Here is a 24,729-nt window from a genome sequence, read left to right as displayed (position 1 = left end):
CTCCTGCTATTTCATATATTCACAGTTGGAAAGTAATGGATTCAAAAAACTGCAGAAAAAGTGAGGAGGAAAGAAGAATAACAGTCTTTGCTGGCAAATGACTTCAAGTCACAAACTTGTAATCAAACACTCAATATGATTTATAGAAAACAAAAAAAGCAGATAGATGAATAAAGTTAGCCCTCTGCAATATCCTTCAAGAACCATAGTTCTGAGAACAACAAACATGGAAGACTGATTCATAAAAGTTTAGGCCATTCAACTTATAGCATGAGCATACGATTCTCTTTTTCCATTGTGCTAAAGGAAGAAAACCATCCAACAGTTCAAAATTAATATTGAGTTACATTCCATTTAAATTATATTTAAATACAAAAGAAATAAGCAGACCAAATGTTCTCCCTCTTCATGGAGCTATTACTAATGACTGATACGTTTTTCAAAGAAAACCTGAAGAGTGTCCCATAAATATTTCCTCATCAGAGAAGATACTTTTGCACTCTTGAAATGAGCATACTTTAAGGGCTTTCAGGAACATACTGCACTCTCTGAACGAGAATTTCGGATTAACTGTGATCTGTAAAGAACATCTGTTGAAAGTTTTGCACGTGCTAAGGAAGAATACAGGTATAAATTCTTACAGCTATGCATTACAAAGGAGGAGAACATCAGGGCAGGCCATTACAAATGCCATACTATATTGTGGAATATTGTTTCCATTTGATTGCTTCATGTGCCATTCTTTGCTGCTTATTCTCCCCCACTAGGTTAATCTCACCCCGCTAAAAGCACAAGGGGTGTCCTCAGAGCTATCACTGCAAACACTAGAGATAGCTTTAAATTGACAGGCTTAGGTACTTGCAGTGTGGGATCATGGCAGCACAGAGCTCAGTATGGGTGACTGAACCTGCCTGAAAACCTGAACGAGTGGCCAAGGAGGTAGTTTGACTGGTCTGTTTGGTAATAGCAGCTAAACTTGAAACTAGCTCAGGGGTCAAAGTTTGCTTGTTTGTTGTTTTTTTTAATGCTGCAGTATTTTTGCAGCAGTGAAATCATGCTTCTTGCATTGTTTGGCTTGGAAAACAAGCTTCTCTGTGACACCTACTCCTCAGCTGTTGACCTATTTCTTCGCTCTCAACTGTCTCCAAGTGCCATCTCCAAATGTCATCTTCCCTCCAATGCAGATCTCCTCTTGATTTCCCCCAAAATGGCTTCTGTCCCCTCCACTTGACTATAACCATGTTTTCCAATACTGTAAATCTCTTCTCCCTTCCTCAGACCTCTTCCTACTCTCCTTGAAAAGCTTTGACACAGCCAGTCATGCTGGTCTTGCTGATTCCTTGATAAATGTCTCTCACAAGAATTTTTCTTTAGCCTAGTGCAAACCTAATCTATAGGTAGATGCAAGGAAATCCTTGTAAAGAACAAGGTATGAAGCACTAGCAAACCCAAAGTTTTGTCAGCAAAAATACTGCCAAAGCTAAGGAATACAAAGCCAAAGGAAAACAAAGATCTGAAGTTTATATCCAGACTTTTGTAGCTTCAGCTCCTAGATTGTTCCCCCATATAGATTTTGAGTAAAATCTGATCTGAACAACACAATGGATCCAAAAACCATGTCTCACAGTCAGCTCTGCTCACCACCAAAGACAGAAACACTGCCATGTTGCTAGCTGAGCAAGGCCATTCCCTATTTTGGTCACAGTTAGCTAATCATTGTGCATGGTCAAAAACAGCCCAAGCGTGAACATTATACTGCAAGGGAGGTAGAGAGTAAAAACAATCACAAAGGAGAGCAGGGATACTAAGCCCAGCTGGTGGCTCCCACAACAAGCCTCTAGCAAGACTCCAGCAGTGCAGTAAAGCTACCTTTCCTCCCCTCAAGGCAATCAGCCTCTAAAAGCAAACTCTGCCTTACTGGGTATGAAATGTGGCACAGTGAAGGCCAAACGCAACCCGTACATCAACGGAGAGAGACAGTTGCCATGTGGTAGAAAAGATCTGCTTCACCTGTGTAAGAAGAAAGGCTGAATGTGGTGAACTGGGGCAAAGCGTATTATACCCTTTGTATTTTACAGAGTCTTTCTCTTCATAAAGGCTGTTTGTTGTAAATGAAAGAAATTGTAGGCCATAACCATCTCATCCTTCCAAATTTTGCAAGGACAGGTACCCTTCTCTATTCTCAGCCGTGTCCCTCAGTAACCATTTGTGCAGAAGACCCCTTTGGTAGCTTCAGGTGCACACAATTTTGCTTGTTCTCTCCTATACCCAAATGTGCTATGCTGTGCGCTGTTAAACAGCTCCTAGATTTTCCTATGAGGAAAGAAATTGTTACCACCCATTGGGAAGAGACTCCAGGACTGATCTGAGCCAGGAGTGATAATATTCTCCATTGCTCAAGATGAATGCTGGAGTCTGACATAAGCTGAAAATGCATGGGTTTTTGTGTGTGCTTGTTTGTATGCCTGACTTAGATATGTGTATAGTTTGAATGTCAAAACAGCAAAGGTCATACAGAGGATCTATCTTTTTGCTATCACCACTGATAAATATTTTACTTTCTGCCTTTCATAAAAAACAAGTGAACCTGTCTATTCAATTTAAACAGTTATTTTCTCTGAGCGCAAAGAAAGGGTTATGGAAAAGCAATCTTCCACATGCAGTGGGTGACTTTTTTCTGGTGATCAAATCTTAGCCGTTCTCTGAATTTCAGTAAAAACAGTGGGCCCAGCTCCATCTTAAACAAAGAAAGACGACTGCAATTCCTAGGAGAACACTGCAAGAGGGAGTAGGTGTGTGCAGATCAGGAGATCAGGAGCTGAGTTTTACTGCTAATTTTGTACAAATGTAAGTGACAATATTTGGCACAATTAAGTGAAGAGTTTAAGAATAGCAATTTCTCAACAGTCCTGGAACAATTTGTGATAATATCTTGGCATTATTTCTACCCTCCTGCCTGGAATGAAAACAAATCAGCTTGAAAATGCTATTTGGAGATAGTAATTATTTGCTGATGTTAATGAAATATAATTGAATTGCACAAGAGGTGGAAGGAACCAAACATATTCTAGCACCATGTGTTTTATCAGCATGTATTTGCTTCGCGCACAAAGGTTTACATGAGAGAATGATGCCTTTCCTTACAAGATTGCTCACTCCTCCTTAGCAAGCTGCTGACGATATTGATAGGTCAGTGCCGTGCCCTCCTGGAGTATCCTAACAAGAAGTTTTCCTAAGAATTAAACAAGTCAGCCGCCAGTTCAGGCTGTACAGAGCATATTACAGTATATATGCACAGTCTACCCAGAGTATCTTTGCTTTCCCTGCTGTAACTATAACAAGGAGATAGAGTTACCTATTTCTTTTCCAGAGGGCACAGGATGGGATAGAAGAGGAGGTGACAGGAAGGAGGAAGTCTATCAAGGATTTTGGAGGGACTTCATGCAAGATCTCTATTTATGACACCTTTTAATGTCATGGTTTAACTTAAAGCATCCCATAGCTGGACTGTAATAATATTTTCTTTTAAAATCAGAAGACCACAACCATATTAGTGTATGCTACAACTGTTTAACTGACTTGTCTCCTCTAAACTGTTTGTCAAAGTTAACTAAAAAGTCAGTACAGCTATCACATTTTAGCCTGCTTTTCCAGGTGGGTTAGGAACAGTGAACATACTATATTAGTGTTTTATATATTCAGTTAGCTTTGTGTTTGCCCTGATCCAATTTGAAACATATTCCTTGATTTTTTTAAAGACTTGAAAGTACCAGTATACATTAAAGCTGGCTACAGAACTCGACTTCTCTATTCATGTATTTTCTAGCTTACTGGCCCATAAAAGATAGCCAGAAAGAAGAGAAATGGAAATAGTTTTAAAAAATAACTTCTCATTACTACAGTGAAAGCAAATCCCAATTTGCAGTTGCGCAGACCACTTCCTTTACTGCCTTTACTCCCTCTGTCTCACAACAATTGGTGTTCTGGAAATTAATGTGGAAAGAAACTGAGCCTAAATTCCATTTCTGCACCGATATGGTACCTGTTGAAGACAGGGACAGTTTCTACTGATTTTAGGGAAAAGAAATAGTATGAAACTTTTTATAAAATGCACCTTGCAAATTTTATAATGCATCCTTCATAGAAAAGATTCCTTTATGTTCTTTCAGGGCCCAGAAAAAAAAAGGTACAGTAGAAATAGCTTGAGTGCTTTGCTTTTTTCCTATACTTTACCCAGTAAGAAAACCCATTTTTGCAACAATAAGTAGCTCAGGATGTGCAGAGTATTATTGCAATCTGGCTCAGAAAACCTTATTTTGAAATAATCAAACAAAAGAACTCAAAGATAGAAAACAATCTAATAGAATCAAAGAGAACTCTAGAATATGTGGAAAAAAATTAGACGAGATAGAAAGAAATAAAAAAAAAAATACTGTGTAAGCGGTAGACCTTTCAAATGCTCATTAAAAAAATTTGTATTCCTTAGTAAAAGTAATTTTATCTGGCCTACTACCAGCTGAAAAGCGTGATAAGCTTCCTCATAACAATGTGAACATGCAGACGTTGTATGTTCATTTTAGGTGCACTGAATTTGAAATATTGTCTTTCTACATCAATACTGAAAGTGCATTTAAAATTTGCTTTTATGGAAACTAACATGGCACCTGAAACATCTGCACTGAAAATAAAAGCCAGGGTAACTATATAACGTATATGAATGCCAACCTAGGAAAATCAGAATGCTGCACAAGAAAGAGATATGCAGGTACTACATTTACACAGGAAGAGTTAAATGCACAAATACAGGATCAGAAGCAACCAGATTCCTAAAAGTCCTGCAAAAAAGACTCTAAAAATATAGTGGATCAAAACTGAACCCAATGTCCTACTGGGATGCAGGATCAGGACTATAAGCTGTGACACAATCTCTGCTCTCCTCATCACTGGTAAACCCTGAGGTCAGGTACTTCAAGAAAGATGTGCACATTAGAAAATCCAAGGTAGAGAAGTAAGACTGTTCAATAGTCTGAAAATTTGACTTTTGAAGAAAAATTTAAAGAATCCAGGACATTCAACTCAAAGACAAGAAGATTAAATGGGTCTTGGCAAAAGCCTTCCAGAGCCTATTAGACTGCTCCAGAAGGCAGAGAATAGTCTGTTCCCCATGACAAAAGCAGATAGGACAAGAGGGAGGAAGGAGGAGGCATAATAGCAGTGAGGAAGATTTGGGCTGCATGGTAGGGTCACATGCTACAGCGACTGAGAAATTGGTAAGATTTTTAAAAATCAGCAAGACCAGTTTCTGCCAGAAAAAAAGGTAATAATCCTATCTGGGGACAATGGTATGGACACACTGGTTTTTTAGATGTTTGTTACTGAGCAAAGCAGATATGCTTTTTGTTTTATCTTTACAATTTTACTCACAGTCTCCATTTGTCAAAATGGCAACAGAAACTTTTTGTGAACTACAAAAACCATCTTAGCCCATGAAGTATATATCAGGCTTAGCAGCTAAAACATATTTAGTGCTTACCTTTAAATGACTGTTTACATAGAACGTCACTGAATGTATGAGAAAGTCAAGCCTATCACTGTATCCCAACAGCTTAATCAGAAGAGGTCTGATACACGCCTCACAGGTTTCACCTAAGGATATATGTCAGTCCTTCATATGTGATGGTGTAGAAGCAACGTAACAAACGTACACTCAAGTATACTCTTATACACGCATGTAGAAATAATTCATCAAAACAATTAAAGCAGAGACATATTTCCAGCAGTGCTTGCTCTACTCCTGGAATATGCTTCATCAGTAGTTCTGAATGCAAAACAAAATATCCAGTATTCAGATTTTTACAATTTTTTTTTTAATTTTATCATGTGTCCCTGCACATATACATTCTGAAAGCATGCTGAACTTTTATAAATAATACTTGTTGGTAGCTGATAACCATTATTTTATTTTTAATATATTTTTTATGAAATTGCCTTCTGACAAGGCAATTTGCTGGTCTTTTGAGCAGTCTCTTTTCATAGGCTTAGCTTCCCAGAAATCGTTTCCAGCTGTTCTGTGCTATTTGTAGCACCACAGTTAAAGACTACTCCTTGGGGAAGGAACTGCGATGGTGACAGTCCAGGACAGCTTGCACTGTAACAGGAAATGCTCAGTACAATTTAAGAAGACTGAAAGAACATGAAAAAACTTGATGGAGACTGTAAAACTATGCAAGGCAAAAGAATCAGCAACCTTTGAGAACAGAAGAAAATGTCAAAGTTAAAACTAGAAGTGTAGCATAAAACAAGGAGACAGAAGACTAGCTGCTCTTTAATTATAGATCAGCACATCTGCATTAGTCCAGAATGGACAGGATTTTGTTGCATAGCTGCAATGTCATGAGGTCAGAACGGAGAAGTCATATTCGCCATTGTATTGCAATGTCAACACGGAACTTTGTTAATTCTCCTGATCAATTTAAACACAATTTCACAGGTGACATAGGATGACATTCAAGGTAGAACACTGTAAGAAAGAAACGTGGTTAAAGGATGCTATAGCTGAGCACTACATCTACAGAAAATATGTGTTGACAGATATATAATAGTGTATATTGCACCAATACATAAGTCTAAAAACATTTTACAGCATTATCTCAGTAAAGGTAATTGCAAACAAACACACACACTGTTGACCTAACCTCATTGACTCTTGTGAGTCAAAAATAATATCAGAAGATGCAGCTATCAAGGTACAGTAAAGGTCAACTTTTCCAGAAGTATGAACTAAATCACAAAGGGTGAACTACCATATACAGCTATTATTTGTTCTTATTTTTTCCGTATGTCTAATGTAAGGGCAACTGCAAGGATAGAGGATATTTTTTCTAATGCTTAATTGCATGTTTGTAAAGATGACCGCACGCTTTTGGGAGCACAATTTTGTGAAAACTTTCTTAAAAGAAATAAAAACTGCAAGGGCCCTGGAAAGCAGATCTCTTATTCTCAGAAACAAAGTGTTATGCTGAGAAGGAGGAGCAGCTCAGATGTGGACCAGACTTTGAGTCATAGCCAATGCTGACTACATCAATTTAACTCCACTCCAAAATGCACATTATTGCAAAATAATTGTCAAATTTATTTCTAATTCATACTCATGTACACTCAACCAGGAATTTTTTCAACATCAGCATGAAGTAAAGACATACTAAATCTTTTAAATATAGTTATGTCCATTTTCATTTTAGAACCACAATACGCACCTGCCATGCAGCAATTAGTTCTCCATACTACCTACTCAGACCAGCAGCAAGCCAGTCATTTGCATTTATTTTGTTGATATCAATGTAAAAGTACTAGACATACTAAGCTAACACTGCTACATGCCAGAATACATAAAGAGGTAACAGGAAGAGGAAATGAGCAAGAGGAAAGAGGAGAATAGTGCTAAGTTAGGGTAAATATGCCACACTTGGCTGACAGTTGCAGCTGATGCTACCTGGAAGAAAAGTCTGTAAACCAGCAGCTGCAACCATGGCTGGGGGCATTCAGAGAAGAGAAAGGTGCACTAAAACATCCTGCTACAGTAAGCTGGGCACTCTTTTTGGATGCTACAATTTGTTGCTCTGCTGCCTACCATTATCAAGTCAAGAATTAAAGAAAACCCACTAGTTATGTAAAGTACTGTCACGGCTTCATATCAGTGAAATGTTCATGGAAAATTAGTAAGAGAAGTTGCCAGTGACAAGAGTGCATAGGAAAAGTAATTACAGATAAAAGGTCATTCCTATGGGTGGAAGCCAAGTGCCTGACAACAAGCTGGAGCACAGAAAAACAATTAACTATTCAATCAGAATCAACTGTCACAAAAGACGATACAAAAGATATCCAGTATCTAAAAATAGAAAAGGCAATATACTGACCTGCAGTGGAGAGAAGCAGCTAAGGAGCTCTGAGGGAGAGCGGCATGGGCAGACAGGGAGCTGCAGGAATCGGTGGAGTAAGGTGGGCTCAAAGGGCGGCTCTGGGCATTGGCGCCGTCGAACCGGGGCCTGAACAGCCAGGCAGCCCTACCGAATGCATCCTGGACACGTGTTCAGAAAAGCCTATGCTCCAGAAGTCAAATGAGCGGAGAGACCTACAGCCCTTTTTCATTGTCATTGCTTTCATTAGATTAGTATACTAACTGCTCCAAAAAACGAAAAGCTGATCCATGGCATAATGAAATCAAAAGGAATGCTGCTATTCTTTTCTGTGGACTTTGGATCAGACTCCGAATACAGAGGCAATTCAGTAAAATTGAAGTTCTTCCAATTTGATGCAGCCCTGTTGCCCAGTAAATAGAGCATTGCCTGTGGCCTGGTAGAGGAACAGGCCACAGGCTTTCTGCTAACTGTGCAAGGCCTCAGGACCTGGCAGGTTTTGTTTGGACTTGGCTAGGCTTGCTTGGAGCTTTGTCTTAGCTTGTTTACTTGTTTCAGCAATTGCCTAATGATTAGATGGATGTTACCTAATTTTAGTTTTGCTTAGCTTTGCATAATTGTGTGGTTTATGCCTATTGTTATTAATTAGTATATGCATATGAATAACAATTAGCAATGATGTGTAGAATGAACTATTTATCACCCTAGCATAACGATGCAATGTAAAGCAGTACAGACATGGAGCGATAACAAAGGTCTTGAAGATCTGGGCACAGGATGATGCCAGAGGTGCCAGGGCTATCAGCAGCTTAATAGTGGTTAATTATGGATAATAACGCAAACTTAGGAGTGGGACAAGACCCATTTTAGCAGTAACCAAAAGGACAAGTATGTAACACATGTACAGCACATCTTATATAGTAAAATTGGATGTAACATGGAGTTGCAACCAATGGAAAAAAAGAACGATGTAAAACATTAGAAGACATATAAAAATTGGCCCAAATGGACCCAAGCCACCAGGAAGAAGAAACCATCAACATTATCACCACACACCTCCAGGCGAAGAGGAGAAAGAAAGCCCTATTGTGCTCCTTCCAGGAAATACCTGAGGATACAAACAACTCATCATGACTCCTCTCAGCCTAAATCTTAACACCCTGCAGAGCATGGAAGCGTGACCCCAGTATTAGGAAATAAGGGGTAGATGCTAGGAGTGTTTGGGGTTTTTTGTATGACAGCTTTTAACTGTAGCACTGTTAGTGAGCATTGTATTAACTAGATCATTCGGACCGTAAGTGTTACTGTTATTGCAAGGGCACTAACAGTAACTGTTGTGTTTTGCTTACACTGATAAAACTTTCAATTAGACTAACAATAACTAATTAGCTCATATAAGGGGTGTTTCCTTTTTTGTGCACAGCAGCATGAGTATAACATCATTACTGATACTTTCAAAACCAGAACCAACTATCATGTACAGAGAATGCATCCCTAATCCAAATGTTTTGGGGACCAAAACTATCTACTTCACTGATATGTGTGAAGGAGTTTCCAGGCAACCACGGTTTATTCAGGCAGGTATTTTAAACTGTATAGAAAAGGTTCATAAACATTAGTTTCCAGGCTTTGCATGTGGTTCTTTAATTTATCAAACCTTATAGGAAATCTTTGCAAATGAAATGATAAGGAAAGAAATATTAAGAAAGATTTAAATACAGCTGATAATTCAGTATCATTTGAGCAGTCAATATCTGTAAGTACTCCTCAGCTATAAAAGTGATTACTATCACAGACCCTAGATATTTTGGAGGAAAATGTTAGACTCAGTGACAAATTAGAGAGCAGATGTGCACTTTTTACACTGAGGATATGCTGATATAAGATCTGAAAATAGGATAAACTTAACAATGTGGCTTTTGGAATTAAGCTTTTGCTTTCTTTAATCTGTGTCATACACCAGGTTTTATAGTTTAATATGCTGTCTGTCATACCAGGATTTTCTGTATTCTTATCAGTAAACTGTTATATACTAGCTTATTAAATTAATCTGTTCTTTCATACATTTTGTAAAAATGCCTCAGTAATATTGAATAATTTTATAATGGACCTTTAATTTTAACTATTCCCACAATTCACCTGAAATGAAGCATTTCCAAAATAAAAACATTTCTCTTCTGCTCCCTCTCTATGTGTACAAATGTTTAGAAAAAGTGAGAATCTAGTTTGTTTCTTTCTCTTCACATAATTGTATTGCTTGTGAACAGCAATAGGTTTATACAACTCCACCATCATACAGTATGGTGACATAAGATGGTTTAATCTATTTATCACCAACAGCAGATGAGAAAGAAGTTACAGAATAACAGTTCAAAGTGTAAAAACAGGGGCCTTGCAGATGCTCTGGAGTTAACACACCTTTCAGACTAATGGAATCTGTCCATGTTTTTCTCAGGCATGAACTCCTGCTGCATGGTGATTTATATATTTTTTTTAACCTGGCAAGTTCTGCAGCGCACAGTGAGCTGGGACTTCACCCACAGAGCTGCTGTGGAGTGATACAGATTAAAAAATCTTTTCACCATTCAAAAGAAACTTCCAAGTATAAATTCAAATGCACGTACTGTGTCCCAAGGCCAAGACAGGTGTTGGGGACAAAAGTTTATTACAGATCCTCTTAGGCAGATGCACTGCATGTTCAAGACAAAAAACCCACACACTACATTTATTTTACTAATGCAATATTCATTCTTTTTTATCTTACAGAGATTACATGATTTAGTTAAAGATCTCTAGATTTAAAGTCTCCAGCACAGGTTACAGCCATACTAATTTTCGTGCAAGCCTTTATGCATATTGATCCTGCCAATCTGTCTCGAAGTTGTTAAGGAACAACCATTGCTGCGGCTGATTCTTCGTACCATTTATTGAAAATGTTGCACAAAAGAAAATGAAGGAAGTTAGTTGTTAAAATCTTAGTAGGCTACAGTAGAACTAGCTTCAGTGTTTCCAAGCCAAGTAAATATTGATACAGAACTTTTGACATTCAGCATTTTAGTTCTGTGATTCAACAGCAAGGGAGTTCATGAAGTGCTTTAGGGCTATGCAGGCCTTTCTTCATCACTAAGCAATCTACCAGACAAATGTCACTCAGCCCCTAGTCTACTATAATTATTGATTCAAATTATGTAAATTACAGTAAAAGCTGACAATTGTGCATGTCCACTTAAATAAAAGCAGGACAAAAATCAAGAGAAATATATTAGAGTAACTTTAGAGCCAATCCACTCTCTTTAGAGTGTCACTCCTCTGCATAGTAAGACAAATTTTCCATTACAATTTGCATAATATTCACGGTATACATCATTTGTGTTTTTGTTCTGCCTTTTCCAATTAAGGTATTTAGTTTCTCCCTTGAATTTCTTCAAAATTTCTTATAAATTATGGAAAAGAGTCAGAAAATATGACAACTAGTATCTAAAGGAGTGACAATACAACAAGAGTCTTTTGTATCTGCAGCAATTGAACACATTTTTCATTTAATGCAATGGCAATAAAATAAAAAGGAGACTGCACACTATGACCTACTGAACACAAAGACAACAGTTTAAATTAAATGAAAACCATGAATGTATTCCTTTTACGCTATTTGAGTCACAGGTTTCAAATGTTTCAAGATACCACAAGTCAAGAAAAGTTGCTAATGCATTCCTATTTCAGATCCTCAAAAGGATCTGCAGCAGAATTTTGCTGAATACAGAAAGTCAAGACAGTCAAAAGTTAAACCACAGTGAATATAGATAACAAGAGAGAGTTTTCCAAGAGAAGCTAGATTTAACTACATAAATGAGCTCTTGTCAAACAAAATAACAGTTCACTGTACACATGGAGAAATTTTAGCTTTAGAGAAAGGACAACAGTGAAAATTTAGGCCTAGGATGTTTGCTTGACGTGAATTTTGATTTAGAGAACTTATCCAACTATCCGGAAAGGTCATAGTGATCCTATTGGTTGTTTAAAAGAGTAAAACCACGATTTTTTAACAGTGGATATGTTTGAGTTCTTTGCTAGCACTTCTTCTGTTAATAATACCAAAGTTGATTTTAGTTAGTAACAAAATTCCAGAATTATCAAGCACCAAGCCAAATGTCCATCCAACTGCTATGTTTTTGTTTTCAGTTATTTGTGACTAAAATTTACTGTAGTTTGATAAGATGATCTCTGCTTTACAAGGAGCAAAGTGATGTAGGGTAAGGTGAATCTTTTTGTAAATTAGACCTTTAAAGGAGGTCTGATGAGTCACATCTGTTGATCACCTCCACTGATTATTCATCATCTCCATTGATTATCTTAAGGGGAGCTAAAGGTAATTAGCTTGTGAATGTCTGCTGCACAGCCATCCATAACACCAGAGTAACCAGAATGGAATCAGGAGTGACCGGCTCATTTTGAGCATCCTCTATTAACAAAAAATCTATTTTATATTTTAATTAAACTTTGCTTTATTTTACTTTGAAAGTCTTTGGTCTCTTTGGAGGGGCTCTCACTATAGTTCAAAGGTCTATACATGTCTGCCTAAAAGTTAAAGCCAACACAGGATCCAGGTACAATTCTCAAAGGGACTTTACTTTCATCGTTTTCTTTTCTCAGATGCTTTATTAATGCAGAGGAGGGGCAGAACAAAGACACTGTGAAAGTCTTAGCTTTAAGTTTTCCATATCTGTTTATTTAAAGTCTCAGTATTAACCTTGCATTGACATAGATATTCCATAGGGTTAGACTAAATAAATTGATGAGCAGGTATAAGAAAACTGAGTAGGAAGGTGTTCTGCATTTTAAAAGACTGTCAAGTATGCTAATTTTGTTATTTAAATTAAAATGTCAGTTTCCTCAAATTATATCAATGATTCCACATTAATAATGGAAAAATTATATCAAGGCTGGGGACTGATAAAGAATTTTGTAATCTCTCTAATTCACTCTACCAAATGCAATTAAAAGTTATTAGATTTCTAACACTTCAGCTTCTGTATAAAACATTATTCTGGTAGAAAATTAAAGACTGAATTAAAGACAATCTACTTTCATCTTTATGAAAAAAAACATATTGCAGAAATTTAACCAAACCATCAGAGTACAAGATGTGCTGTATTTTAGGAAATGTATTTCTGTGCACTGAAGGATTAAAATCCATGGAGAATCACACTAGCATTACTTCAGTAATGGTATATAACTGATAGCTGACATCAAGATAGTGGAATTCAGGAGTCACCAATAACATCTCAGTACAAGCCTTCAGGTTCCACTGAATGTTAATAAAAATTAGGCATATGATTTAAAAACATTTCTTCATTAATTTGTTTTGTTTGCCACAAATGCCTAACAGGGAAAAATGATACAGAGTACAGGTAGCCCATATGTACTTTCAAGGTTGCAGGTGAAGATCAGGTAATGAATAATAGAAACCTGCATTGCCAGCTTTGCCACTTTTTCATTTATTTTATTTATGTAAAATAGCACAAAAATAGTAATGATGAGTTATTAAGTTTCTTCCAATATTGACTCCACTTACTTTACAGTGTAGAGGGCATACCTTATGAAGGGTATATGCAGCCAGTGCTGTGTAGTTTTAACTGACTGTGTGTGTGTTTTCAAAAATACTTCTAGTTGTTACGTTTAATTCATAAAATCTTACATGGTTCAGTGCCTACTTATCAGAGTCAGGAACGTAAGGGTGAAAACTGACTTCTTTCTGAATTCCCTCCTTATATTCTTAGCCATGGCAACTTCAAATGCCTTCCCACATTTTTAATTCCTCCATCGTCCTGCACCTCAGTAATATAGCTCTTTTGCTGTTATAATATCTCAATAAACCGTTCAACATGTTAACAGCCAATAATCTTTATTGACTGAAATTACCCATTTCCCCAGCAAATAATCTGGAAGGTAGTATGTTTGGCTGTGACACTGGCAGAAAAGGAGAAGAAAGCCTGGCTGAGGTATCTCCTTTTCTAACCTCATACTGCTCCATGGCCCTGGGACTCCTCCTGCATGCTAACAAGGTCTTGCTGAGTGTATCTGCACTGTCAGCCTAAGTCCACAGCAATGTCTTAGTCCCCCTTGCGTAAGTGTTGGTTTGCTCCCACACTCCTTTTTTGGAGTGACCCATCTTGTTTCCTCTGAAATAAAAATAAACCAGGTGTAGTTCTAGAGACAATTATTTTCAGGGATTGTGCCCAAAAAACAGCATAGGTGAGACACCATCCAGTCAGGGTCTCTCTGCTCTGTTCAGTCCTTCAACATTATTCCAGATGGCTTTGCATCCAGGGCGAAGGATCAATCCCAGGAATAAATGCATTTAGCAACTTAGCTGTATCTACTAAAACACATTGCTCCAGACACAGTAGAAGAATTAAGATTGCACTAGAAAATATAAATCTGAAATTTCCCTCCTTCCTAGTGCTTAGCAGCCTAAAAAATTGTTAAATTTTTATAGGCCAATGCACAGATCAGTTTTATGACTGCTCTTCAGTTATATGTGAGCTTTAATTTGGTTCTGTTTTCAGGACATGTGGAGCATTTCCTCATGTAGACATACACATATCTATACAAATACCTATGCATCTAGTTCTGTGCATGTAAAATATGCATCTATCCACTTCTCCTATTTCAACATCTATAATGCTTTCATTTCACATATACACAGTGTCTCCTTGATTTTATTTTGGGAAATGATTTATTCTGGCAATAAAGTAATGGAGACTGGAAGTTATAGAATTATTGATACTTAACAAATGCCAGAGTACTTTAGCATTCTTATATAGAGTGATTATTTTCTGATGTCTACAATGAATCTTGGTCACTCATTCAAACCTACAGTGAGATCATGCCAAGATCAAGTTTGCTTATTCTGTAATGTGTATCCACCCAGTTAATAGTGGGAAGTCAGAAAAATAAAGGCATGAGAACTACCTATTTTTCCTCCTGGGGTGACTGGCATATATGACTGCATTTTAAAACTTATTCTGAGAAACTTCCATTCTGACTAACATGGTGGAATTGTGATAGACATGTAGAAGTGGACTCTCTGAACAGATCCAGATGCAGAAAAATATTACTGCTTTTTCTACTTAAATAGAGCAAAACTATGAAACTTACCAAGATCTAGGTGGATGCCTGGAACAAATGAGTTCAGAAAAAACATAAGAATAACACACCCCAAGACAGTCAGGCATTTGATGAGAAGAATTTTGTCTGTTATTCTGTGCTGTAAACAGAAAAAAAATTCAACAGCTATATTAAAGACGGAGCTATCTATTATGCATAAAGTTCACAAAAGCATGCATTAAGCACAATCTGCTGTTCCTGCATAGTATAAACCCCTTTCAGCATAAAAGGCAGAAATATTTAAATTGAAGCATTTCACACATACCTATAAAATCATGAATATGTAGGGAGGCCTAGTGTGAATGTAAGAGAAATAAGTAGCTAGCCTCTTCTGAATACATTCAGTTATGTTCAGCTACCCCCATTGTTACAGTAGGAAAAGCATGGTTGAAATGCAGTTCCTACTACAGAGGGAACTCCAGGTCTTCTGCGGTTTCATAAGCCTGGAAAAAATCGCTCTTTGTTGCAGTTATGCTCTGAAAACCTATAACCTTACCTACAGGTCAGATCTTTCATCCACCCTCCCCCTCTCTCATGGACATGCCAAGCTCCTGCGTCCCCATTCCTGGCTGCTCACATCTCCTGCTCAGACCCAGGCTCCTTCTACTTCTCTGCTCCAGTCTTATTTTCTCCACCAACCCAGGGAATCACCTTCTTCTAGCATGAGTACCATTCTTGTTTCCAATCTCTTCCACACAATTTAAAACTTTATAAAAATACAATTTAATCTCTACTCTTTAATGAAGTTGTCTTTTTTGCAACGCTTGGGAAAAGGTCTAATGCTTAATAAGGAATCCTGTTCTCTTTCTGTTTTGGTATAGCTCATTGGACAGCTAGGTCCCGGTCAAGGACTTGAGCTCCTGAATACCACCCCAAAAATAATAGGCCTGGATTCATTAGTGATGCTGGTGAGGTGGAGAGGAGATGATGTTTAGACAGGTAAAGTTAGGTGAAATTCATCCCCCTAGGGAGCGTGCACCTCATCAGACTCAGCTTTAGCATAAAGACAGACAGTGCTAATGTGTGTGCAGCGAAAAGAGTGGGATTTATTCAAATGCTTTATCCATATTTGAATGACAAAACAGACACGTTACATACAATGCAGTAAATTAGAGCTGGTATTAAGTACAGCTGTAGTTCAAGTACCAATTAAGTACCTGTGGTAGTTCATTGTCTAGTTATATTTCATGGTTATAAACAACCTATTGACCTCTTCTGAGTCTTTCCAGGCACAGATTAAAAATTTAAGAGAATACTGTGGAATCATTTATTGATCCTTTAAATAATACTTTTCTAAGGAACATAAGTGTAAAACCTGATGAAAACTGTCACGTTGTTCAGCAACTCTGTCCCACTGAGAAGCAGGCTGCTTGCCTGCCAGCTTTTCTTCTCCTCATGGGAGTTACTAGATTTACATCGGATTCAAAGCACTCTCTGCACTGTCTATAAAGGTAGAGGCCCACTTATATTGATACAGAGAAGAACTGCCATCTACTCACTTTTTTCTGGAGTTCCTGAATATTTGTTTCCCAGTTTTTATCTTCTTGTGAAATTTGCCTGAAAGAGAGAGAAAGACCTGCTTTTTCCCAGGGTGAAACCAGAGCTCTGCGAAGAGTACTGGAATAAATCCCGCTCATCACAACTAGACTGTCCTTTTCCCTGTATGTGGTAACTCATACCACAAAGGGACTCTGGCCTTCTTGAGGCCAACAGGAAAACTCCCATGAGAAGTCACTTAAGGCTCCACTTGTGTAACACGCTCAGTGTGCACAGGCCCTCCTGTTCAAGGAAAGTCCCACAGTTTTGGAAAGAACTAGCCTGTCCCACTATAGGATCTGGCAATAAGCAGTACATAGTTCCCTTAATAGTTTCAGAAGTTGATGTGTGTCCTTTTGCGATAAAACAAGGGTCATGTGATAACACTGACAAGTCAGAATATATACAATTTACATTAGTATTTTATAATGAAGTTTTAAAGATCTGAATAATTTCATTGTTTTATCAGCATGGTCAGCCCTCCAGCAAAATGCCTTGGAGTTTGCAGCTCAGGAGCTCTGTTGCTAACACTAATGGATTTTTATGTTGCTACTCTGTGCTGGAGGAATCCTGACTCTCAAAATCAAATACATGATTTTTATTTACGCTTCCGAAGTCTCCTCTTTAAAAGGTCGTAGTGTCTAATTATTGTTATCTTGTTGAAAAGGCGGTTATTTTAACAGATTGATTTTTTTGTCTTTTAATAGTAATACTGTCAGACCATTCAAGGTGCACACCATCAGCAAAAAATCTATGTAAACAAAAATCACCTTACTACTGGAATAGTTTCAGATATCAAATTTACATGTCCTTGCTCATACTGCCTATTTAACACATTTATTAATGAATTGTCATTATTTCAGTTTCATGTTAGCTTAGAGTCAATTTCACTGTCAGAATATTTAGCACTGCTAAATTTCTCAGATGTCCAATTCCATAGAGCAGCAGCTGCTTTTGCTGGAACATAAACAAAATAGGTTTACTATTTTTATTAGTCATAGTCCATACAAAGTTTGCCTTTTTATACATAAAAAAGTTAATTACGGCTACACTCAGCTTAACACTGAAGATTTGATTACGAAATAATTTTAAAATGCAGTAATTAACTGATGGAATATTTTCCAAATTCATCACTTCACTGAAAAACACTTGAATTTTTCAATGTAAAAAGATATATGTAGCATTTTACTACACTGAAGCTGCTATTGCAAGGAAAAGTCTAATAATATACCTGTGGGTTTTTTACCCCCAAACTACTTGAAATTTCTAGCCCTTAAAATCTAGGTGGTATTGATGTGAGTTTTGTCCTAAAATATTTTGTGTTTTACTAAGATTGAGGTTGGTTCTTCATACCTGCCCCGACACCCACGTGATCAAAAGGTGACTAAGAACATAAGGTCATGCCCTAGTGAAGAACCCACTGATCTTCACTGTCATTTCTGCTTAAAATTACAAGAGGTGAGCACTTGGCCAATTGAATAGAATAGAAATCTCACCACTGATTTTAGCAAAGCCACGCTGTCACTCCTAATTGCAGATTAAACTACTAGGAGTCCCCTACCGAAATGAGGCTGGTCCTACAAACTGCCCATCCCTGTAGATTGTCCCTTTTTTGTCCTGTAGCACCAATGTCTGTCCTGCTAGGACTGGGCCAGGGGATGTGAGCTGGCATGCGCTCACCTGTGGAAGGTTCTGAGCTTCTTCCTCAAGAGTATCTCCAGAGTCAGGACCTTCTGCATCAAGAGGCATTTCACTGCCGTCTCTTCTCTGCTGGCAGGGTTGATACGCTGTGCTGTCAATCTCCAAACATAGATCTCATGTTTCAGTTCTAAATAAAAGCAAAATTACTTAGCTTAAAGTAGGTATTCATGCATATGAAATCAGAGACCAAAGAATATGTATAACAGGCCCTTGACTCAAAGCTGTTAAAATGTTTAAAACTTAGATGAGATTTCCCATGAAGTAAGCCACTTAGGAGGATGCTCTTACCATGCATTTAGCAGAGCTGAAGGAAAGAGAAAACAAATAGAAACGTTTTATAATTTTAAATAAATTAATCTCTAATTCAGTTTCCAAAGAATAAGAACTGTCCTTCAAAAGCTTGGAAATGGCTTCCACAGGCTTTAGTTCTAAAATCCTAGCACATTTGCTCTTTATCAAAAAACAAACTACCGATATACATTATTCTGCTGCTAACGTGATACTAGGTACTTTGTAATCATGAATTAGATCTGAACTATATTCAAAATGGACAACATGCAAATAAATGAAATTCAACGTATTTATAACTTACAATATAAACCATGATTCCTGTTGAGTGTTTTTCCATTCACTCTGTGGTCATATAAATAGTTTTCAGAATGTGAGGTAAAACATAAATTTAGCATTGTCTTATGGCATATGGTTTAACAGCATTTTAAAGGCTTCCTAAGAGGATTTGCTTCTTAGGCACTGAAAATATGCACAAGCACAGCTACCATCTTCCGCGTACTGCACCAAATGACATTTGATTCTGTGTCATTTTAATTACACTGATTAACACCTGAAATCAAAGGATTTTCAAAATATTTTGCTTTCGTTTTTCCAGTATTGTCAAGGCCTCAGAGAATAACTGAAAACTGCGTGTTTCTATTCAGGCTTGGCCTTAAATTGGGCATACCGAAAAAAGCTTTGGGTTTTCCTGGAAATTCCTAAAGAAATAAAAGTAGAATGTTCGTGCTGAAATTGTTGGCACAAATGCTTCCTGATAAACCAAGTGGACATTTCCTTACCTTTCCTTCTCCCCTAAATTACATATCATTGAAGGCAAAATGTCAAGAATTCAAAGCTTTACACCTTAACGATCCCTGTTCAATCAGCAAGTTACAAATGGATGTGGAATTCTTTGCACCACATAAGCAAAATTATATGCTTTATTTTTAAAACATATTATATAAACATTATTCAATTACGAAACATTTTAACACATGTTTACATAGCAGCGATATTAACATGTATTGCTGCAGGTCCTTAAAGCCCAAAAACTATCCCAGGTTATTAAACAACCAGTGTTCACTTAGGGCATTTCTTCTGAAAAGAGATTCATACCTGAACCACAGATATAAAGAGGTGCAGAATCTACCACTTTCCTTTTTGATTTATTTGATGATTCTTGTTGGGAGCATAATCTAACACTACATTATATTAAAACACGGACAGGTCCTGCTTATCAAGGATCTGCTTGGCCTTGTGCGGGTGCATTGTCCTGGTCATTATTTACCTTTCCATCAACATTTATGGCACCCAAAAATACATATCAGGAGTGATTTGCCATTCTATTCCAGAACATAAATGAGAAAGTGACACAGCTTTAGGCCACAGCAATGTTTTATCTCCCCATGAAAAAATATTTTTTCAATTATTTCCTCACAAACCTTTTTGGGGGTAGGATGAGGAGGATGTGGGTGGATGGGAGCTGCGCAAAAAACATTTTTTAAGATGCAGAAATGGTGAATTTTTTTTCTCTAACAGGTTGCAAAGATTAAAAGTTAAGTCCCTGAATTTATAAACACTGTAAATAGCCATTTCTGAAAGAAGCTAGCGACCACATATTTGGGTTCTGCTTAAGCTCCACAGAGCTGGTCAATAGCGTAACAAGATATTTCATTTGTCAGCTTCCACCTCATCATGTCCACCCTGAAAGAGGTCTGAAATCATGAGCTAGGAAGTTACTCCTTAATATATAGGCCAGTAAGACTAGATGGAGAAAAACTGGAATGTGGCTTTCTTGGATACCGTCTCCTGCTTTTCTTTGCCCCAAACCTCCAGACAAAAGCTTTTTATTTGAAAAAGTTTCCTGAGTCCTTCATGGTGAAAGAACTGTTTCTATGATCCTGTATGCTCTCTTAGCCTGAATGAGACAGAAACTTTTGTATTCAATTTAAGTAGGTGAAGTGGGGGAAGCCCCTCAGCAGGTGAACGATCCTGTTTGTTCTTCTCTTTCAAGCAATTTTCAAGTCAATTGGACTGTGGCTTTGCACTTGTCTCTCATCATCAGTCCAAGAGAAAGAATATGTTACTGCCTTTTTCAGGGGCAAACACTTGTGAAGCATGATAATGCAGTTTGCTCTGCTGCTTTCTGAAAGCCTGTCTTTGCTGCAACACCTCTTCTGATCATGTCTGTTCATCCTACCACAGCATTTCCCTTCATCCTCTCCAGGAGAGATTCCACCAAGGTGGAAATCTTTTATTATCTAACTGAGATGCAGCTCCCCAGCAGGTATTCTCATGAAAAGAATCTTTATCTTTGCTCCTTCAAAAGGGGATAGCTAGCCCTTTTATCTATGCCACAAACAAAACTGAGGAACGGAAAGCAGTGTGACTTGTATCGTACGTTCCTGTCCCATGTCTGCAGTTCTGTGGCGCTAATCTACAGGTTTAGCAAGGTCTACCTCATGTTTTTCTGGAATTTTTCCGAAGGAGTATATTAAAAATATATGTGCATTTTCACATGACTTTGATCTTGCCTTTATGTGCAGCAAATACATGCTTGATTGTTCAGAGTCATTAGTTTCCTAAACACCCCAAGGATGTGAACATCCGACCTGCTGTGGAATTTACTTCAGAGAAAAATGTCCTTTGAAAATCAGAACAGTCAATGTGCCTTTTATACTACTAGTCATGTTGCAGCAATAATTTGTGACAAGGTTTTCTAACTCCATAGGAAGTTTCTCTTCTTTCTGTTTCATGCACGCTTTTATTGTAATAGCATTTTATGGCATCAAGTGATATATATGTAATAGCAGCAGGTTTTTTTCAAAGGAAGTATAATGAAAGACTCTTGAGGTCAGTGAGAACATTGAACCCAGCCAAAGATATTTAGACGTTTCTCTGCACCTCTCGTTTCAGGTTGCAAATCCATTTAGGGTAGCAACCCCTAGAGTTTGGGAACTGCTGATATTTTATTACCTATTATGTTATACAAAATGGACAAGGGCGTAATGCATTGCAGGGTCTTACCAATCACTTTGACATTACAGCTAAGGCAGTGTAAGGGTGAGCTGCCATCAAAGGGGAAGATCTCACACACCATTTCCCCTTCTCCATAAGTTCCTGTGCTCTCCTCGTATGGGATCTAGTGATCATATTACTGCAGCTCAGCTCACTCATCATCACTCAACAAAACCCAGTCTCTGCAGGTTTTCTGCGTGGTTAGCTTTATGGGGGATGAGCCTACTAAGCAATTTATCCTACGACTGCTAAATCCAATGCTAACAGTTGAAATGGTATCTCTGTGTGGCATGGAGGGACTATACCTTTTGGTGACACTTTATCATTAAAGCAGCTATACTGGCATTTAACTGCAATTGTAGTATCAGTAGTTGAAGTGCTACAAGCAAGTGATGCTACACAAGGCAAAGTGTAGTGTGCAGTGATTTGGAATGAGAGAAGGTAGGAGAGATATACATCAGTCAGGAAATTTGGACCATTAGGATAATACTAAAATCACTGTGAACATGCTACGTTCATAAAATCTACAAGGCACTGCAGCAATATACCTGGCATTGTTTTCTTCATAAATACAATAATTGGTTTTCATTTTTTCTTTTTTTTTCTTTCCTTTACCAGAAAGTCAATTTACAACAAGAAAAGAATAATTTTGGAGTCATCTCTAGCATTAAATAAAGTATTAGGAAACATATAAGACTTATGCTGTTAATCTGTTCTGGTGCTGTCATTCATCTCATTTTACAGTGGAAAGCACAGAAGTTCCTGACATGAAGGCCTGGAATCATTGAGTTTAATGTCGTTTCACCTAAGGAGTTCAGCTGTGACATTGTAGAAAATATTTTCTGCATTTTAGAAAACATTATGTTTCATTCAAAATGCATATTCTTTCTGCAGTCTGACAACTAATAATCAGACTGATATTCACTTGGCCTAATCATACATTCCCTCCCACCCAACTGCCAATAACAAAGAGCACATCCTCAAAAACTATATGTAATTAATTCCCAATCTCAGAATCTGAAGAGGCCAGTCTTGTTAATTGAAGATACTTGGAAGACCATGACCAATCTTGATGAGATGATAAAATTATCATAAGATGACAATTTTTAACCTGCAAGTACTCTAAATACATTAACTACCTTTTTGCAAGCAAGACAAGTTTGCACCGATAGGTCACGACTAACAAAATACAAAGTATGTTGCTATGAACTTTTTCTTTCTCCACATGTTATTGTAGCCTAACTTTTTCCAGTAAAGCAATTATTTTTCTTAGTTAACTTTTCAGAACAAGGATACTTCTGCCAAAATATTAGTTGGAAAGGAAATTAAGTGCCATGAATTATAGCTTAATCCGATAATAATATCCATAGTTTTTAATAAATACATTTTAAGTCCTTGATATTATGTAATTAATCCTCTCAACATTATTAGAAAGTAAGTAAATGTCATCTCCATTTTAAAAGCACAGAAACTAAGTCAGAAAGGTGAAGCCCAAGTATAGAAAGAGTTGGTGTAATGTGACATTCCAGCTCAACGACTCATGCAGGTTGCGTCCCTCAACAGGAAACAAGCATGAGGAGCTGCTTCTGCCAAATTTCTAAATGTCTTTACTCCTTGGCATAGTCCAGTTCATTTCTCATGTGAATACAGCTAAGCAGAGGCATAATTGTTGCAGGATCTTTAAAACTCTGCAATAAAACATGCCTTGCTTTATTCCACCCTGTTCTTGCAAAGGAGTGCAAGCAATCTGAATAATGCTGCATAAAGCAACATAATACATTTATTTAAGCTTTTAGACTCAAAACACAGGATTCAGCTCTCAAAGACAACTAGGGCCCCATTTGGTCAGCGAGTGCCTAGCATGGGACTTGCAGCTTTGATCCACCACTGCATCTTAAAAAGGAGTAGTCAATTTACTACCTCTGCAATAGCCAATAACATGACACACAGATGGAGTAAACTGCAAATACATAAATGGGGTTAGATCTCTCGTAAAATTTCAAGATGGCTGGTAAAGATACACATTGATGACCACATTATTCTCCAGATTGTTTACTTAAGAAGAGATAGGTTCTCAGGTGATATATGCTCAATTCTGCTCTCTGGATAAATCAGAGTCGCAAAGTTATTTCAGCCCATGATCTTGCACTCTTTTGTCAATGCCCATGGAGAATAATGACTAAGATGACTGAAAAAAAGGTAGCTGTTTTAGTATCTTGGTGGTTTTGCCCCTTAATTTCCTCTACTGCACTTCCCCATCTTTTAAAAGCAGGAATATGAATATATTTAGGCTTCATATGTGCTCATTACCTTTGTCTAATGTTATCACAATACTCTGTTCTATTACACCGAGAACAGCACAGGGTCAGGGGAAATGGATAATCAAGTGTTTTAAGTATTCATTTAGCTAAAACCCTAGTGTAATCTGTTTCAGAAAAATTACATCAGATTTGAAATCTATCAAAATAATTACACTTTACTCACTATTAAGAAGCTGCAACTCAGACTGCCAGAGTTACCAGTCAAAATCAAGTTAGCCAATGTGCGTTACAGTACAACAGTCTTACAATTCAAAAGGTCTCCCTTGAACTCACTATCATCTGCTCAAAAGTGGATAGATACATTCCAACAGTAAAACATTTTGCACCAAACCAAAAAACAACGGAAGTCATTTCAATATCAGAAAAGAAAAAAGAAAGTGATGCAAGCAACGGTTTAAAGTTAGTATTGCCAAAGTCCTATTAAGAAATAAAGAATTCCAAAAAAGAATATCTGTTATATTCCAAAAAAGAATATCTGTTATAAACCAGAAGATAAGTGCCTCATCTAATGCTTTTAATAAGGCACAATGAAGGGCAAAATACTGAAGCACACTTCAGACGCACCATATGTTTTAGCAATCAGTTTAAATATGAAAACGGTAACCAGTAAGTTCAGGTCATTTGGATTAAAAAATGGCTGAAATGAGTAAAAATTCTGCCAACGTTACATTTTTTTTTGAAAAAATCATTGCAAAGAAAGCTCCTTGTAGCAACCAGATATGGAGCGTGTTTTACATTAACCTAAATTGCTGTCTTGAGATCTTCCTGCTATACAGAGCTTATGAGCTTCAAACCCATCA

General features: G+C 37.4%; 1 protein-coding gene across 1 annotated transcript in view; it reads right to left on the bottom strand.

Moving 5' to 3' along the window:
* Nucleotides 1-24,729, bottom strand: part of OCA2 (OCA2 melanosomal transmembrane protein) — a 220,710-nt gene that overhangs the window by 70,438 nt on the left and 125,543 nt on the right. Inside the window, exons 20-22 of the mRNA XM_068923152.1 lie at nt 18,300-18,447; nt 16,583-16,640; nt 15,075-15,183 (exon numbers count right to left, since the gene is read on the bottom strand). Coding sequence (XP_068779253.1) covers nt 15,075-15,183; nt 16,583-16,640; nt 18,300-18,447 — 315 coding nt within the window. The remainder of the gene's footprint in view (nt 1-15,074; nt 15,184-16,582; nt 16,641-18,299; nt 18,448-24,729) is intronic.

The sequence above is a fragment of the Struthio camelus genome, chromosome 1 (genome assembly GCF_040807025.1).
Source record: "Struthio camelus isolate bStrCam1 chromosome 1, bStrCam1.hap1, whole genome shotgun sequence".
In the NCBI taxonomy this organism is placed as follows: Eukaryota; Metazoa; Chordata; class Aves; order Struthioniformes; family Struthionidae; genus Struthio; species Struthio camelus.
The sequence above is the reverse complement of the archived record's forward strand: the minus strand, read 5'-3'. Positions and strand labels throughout refer to the sequence as shown.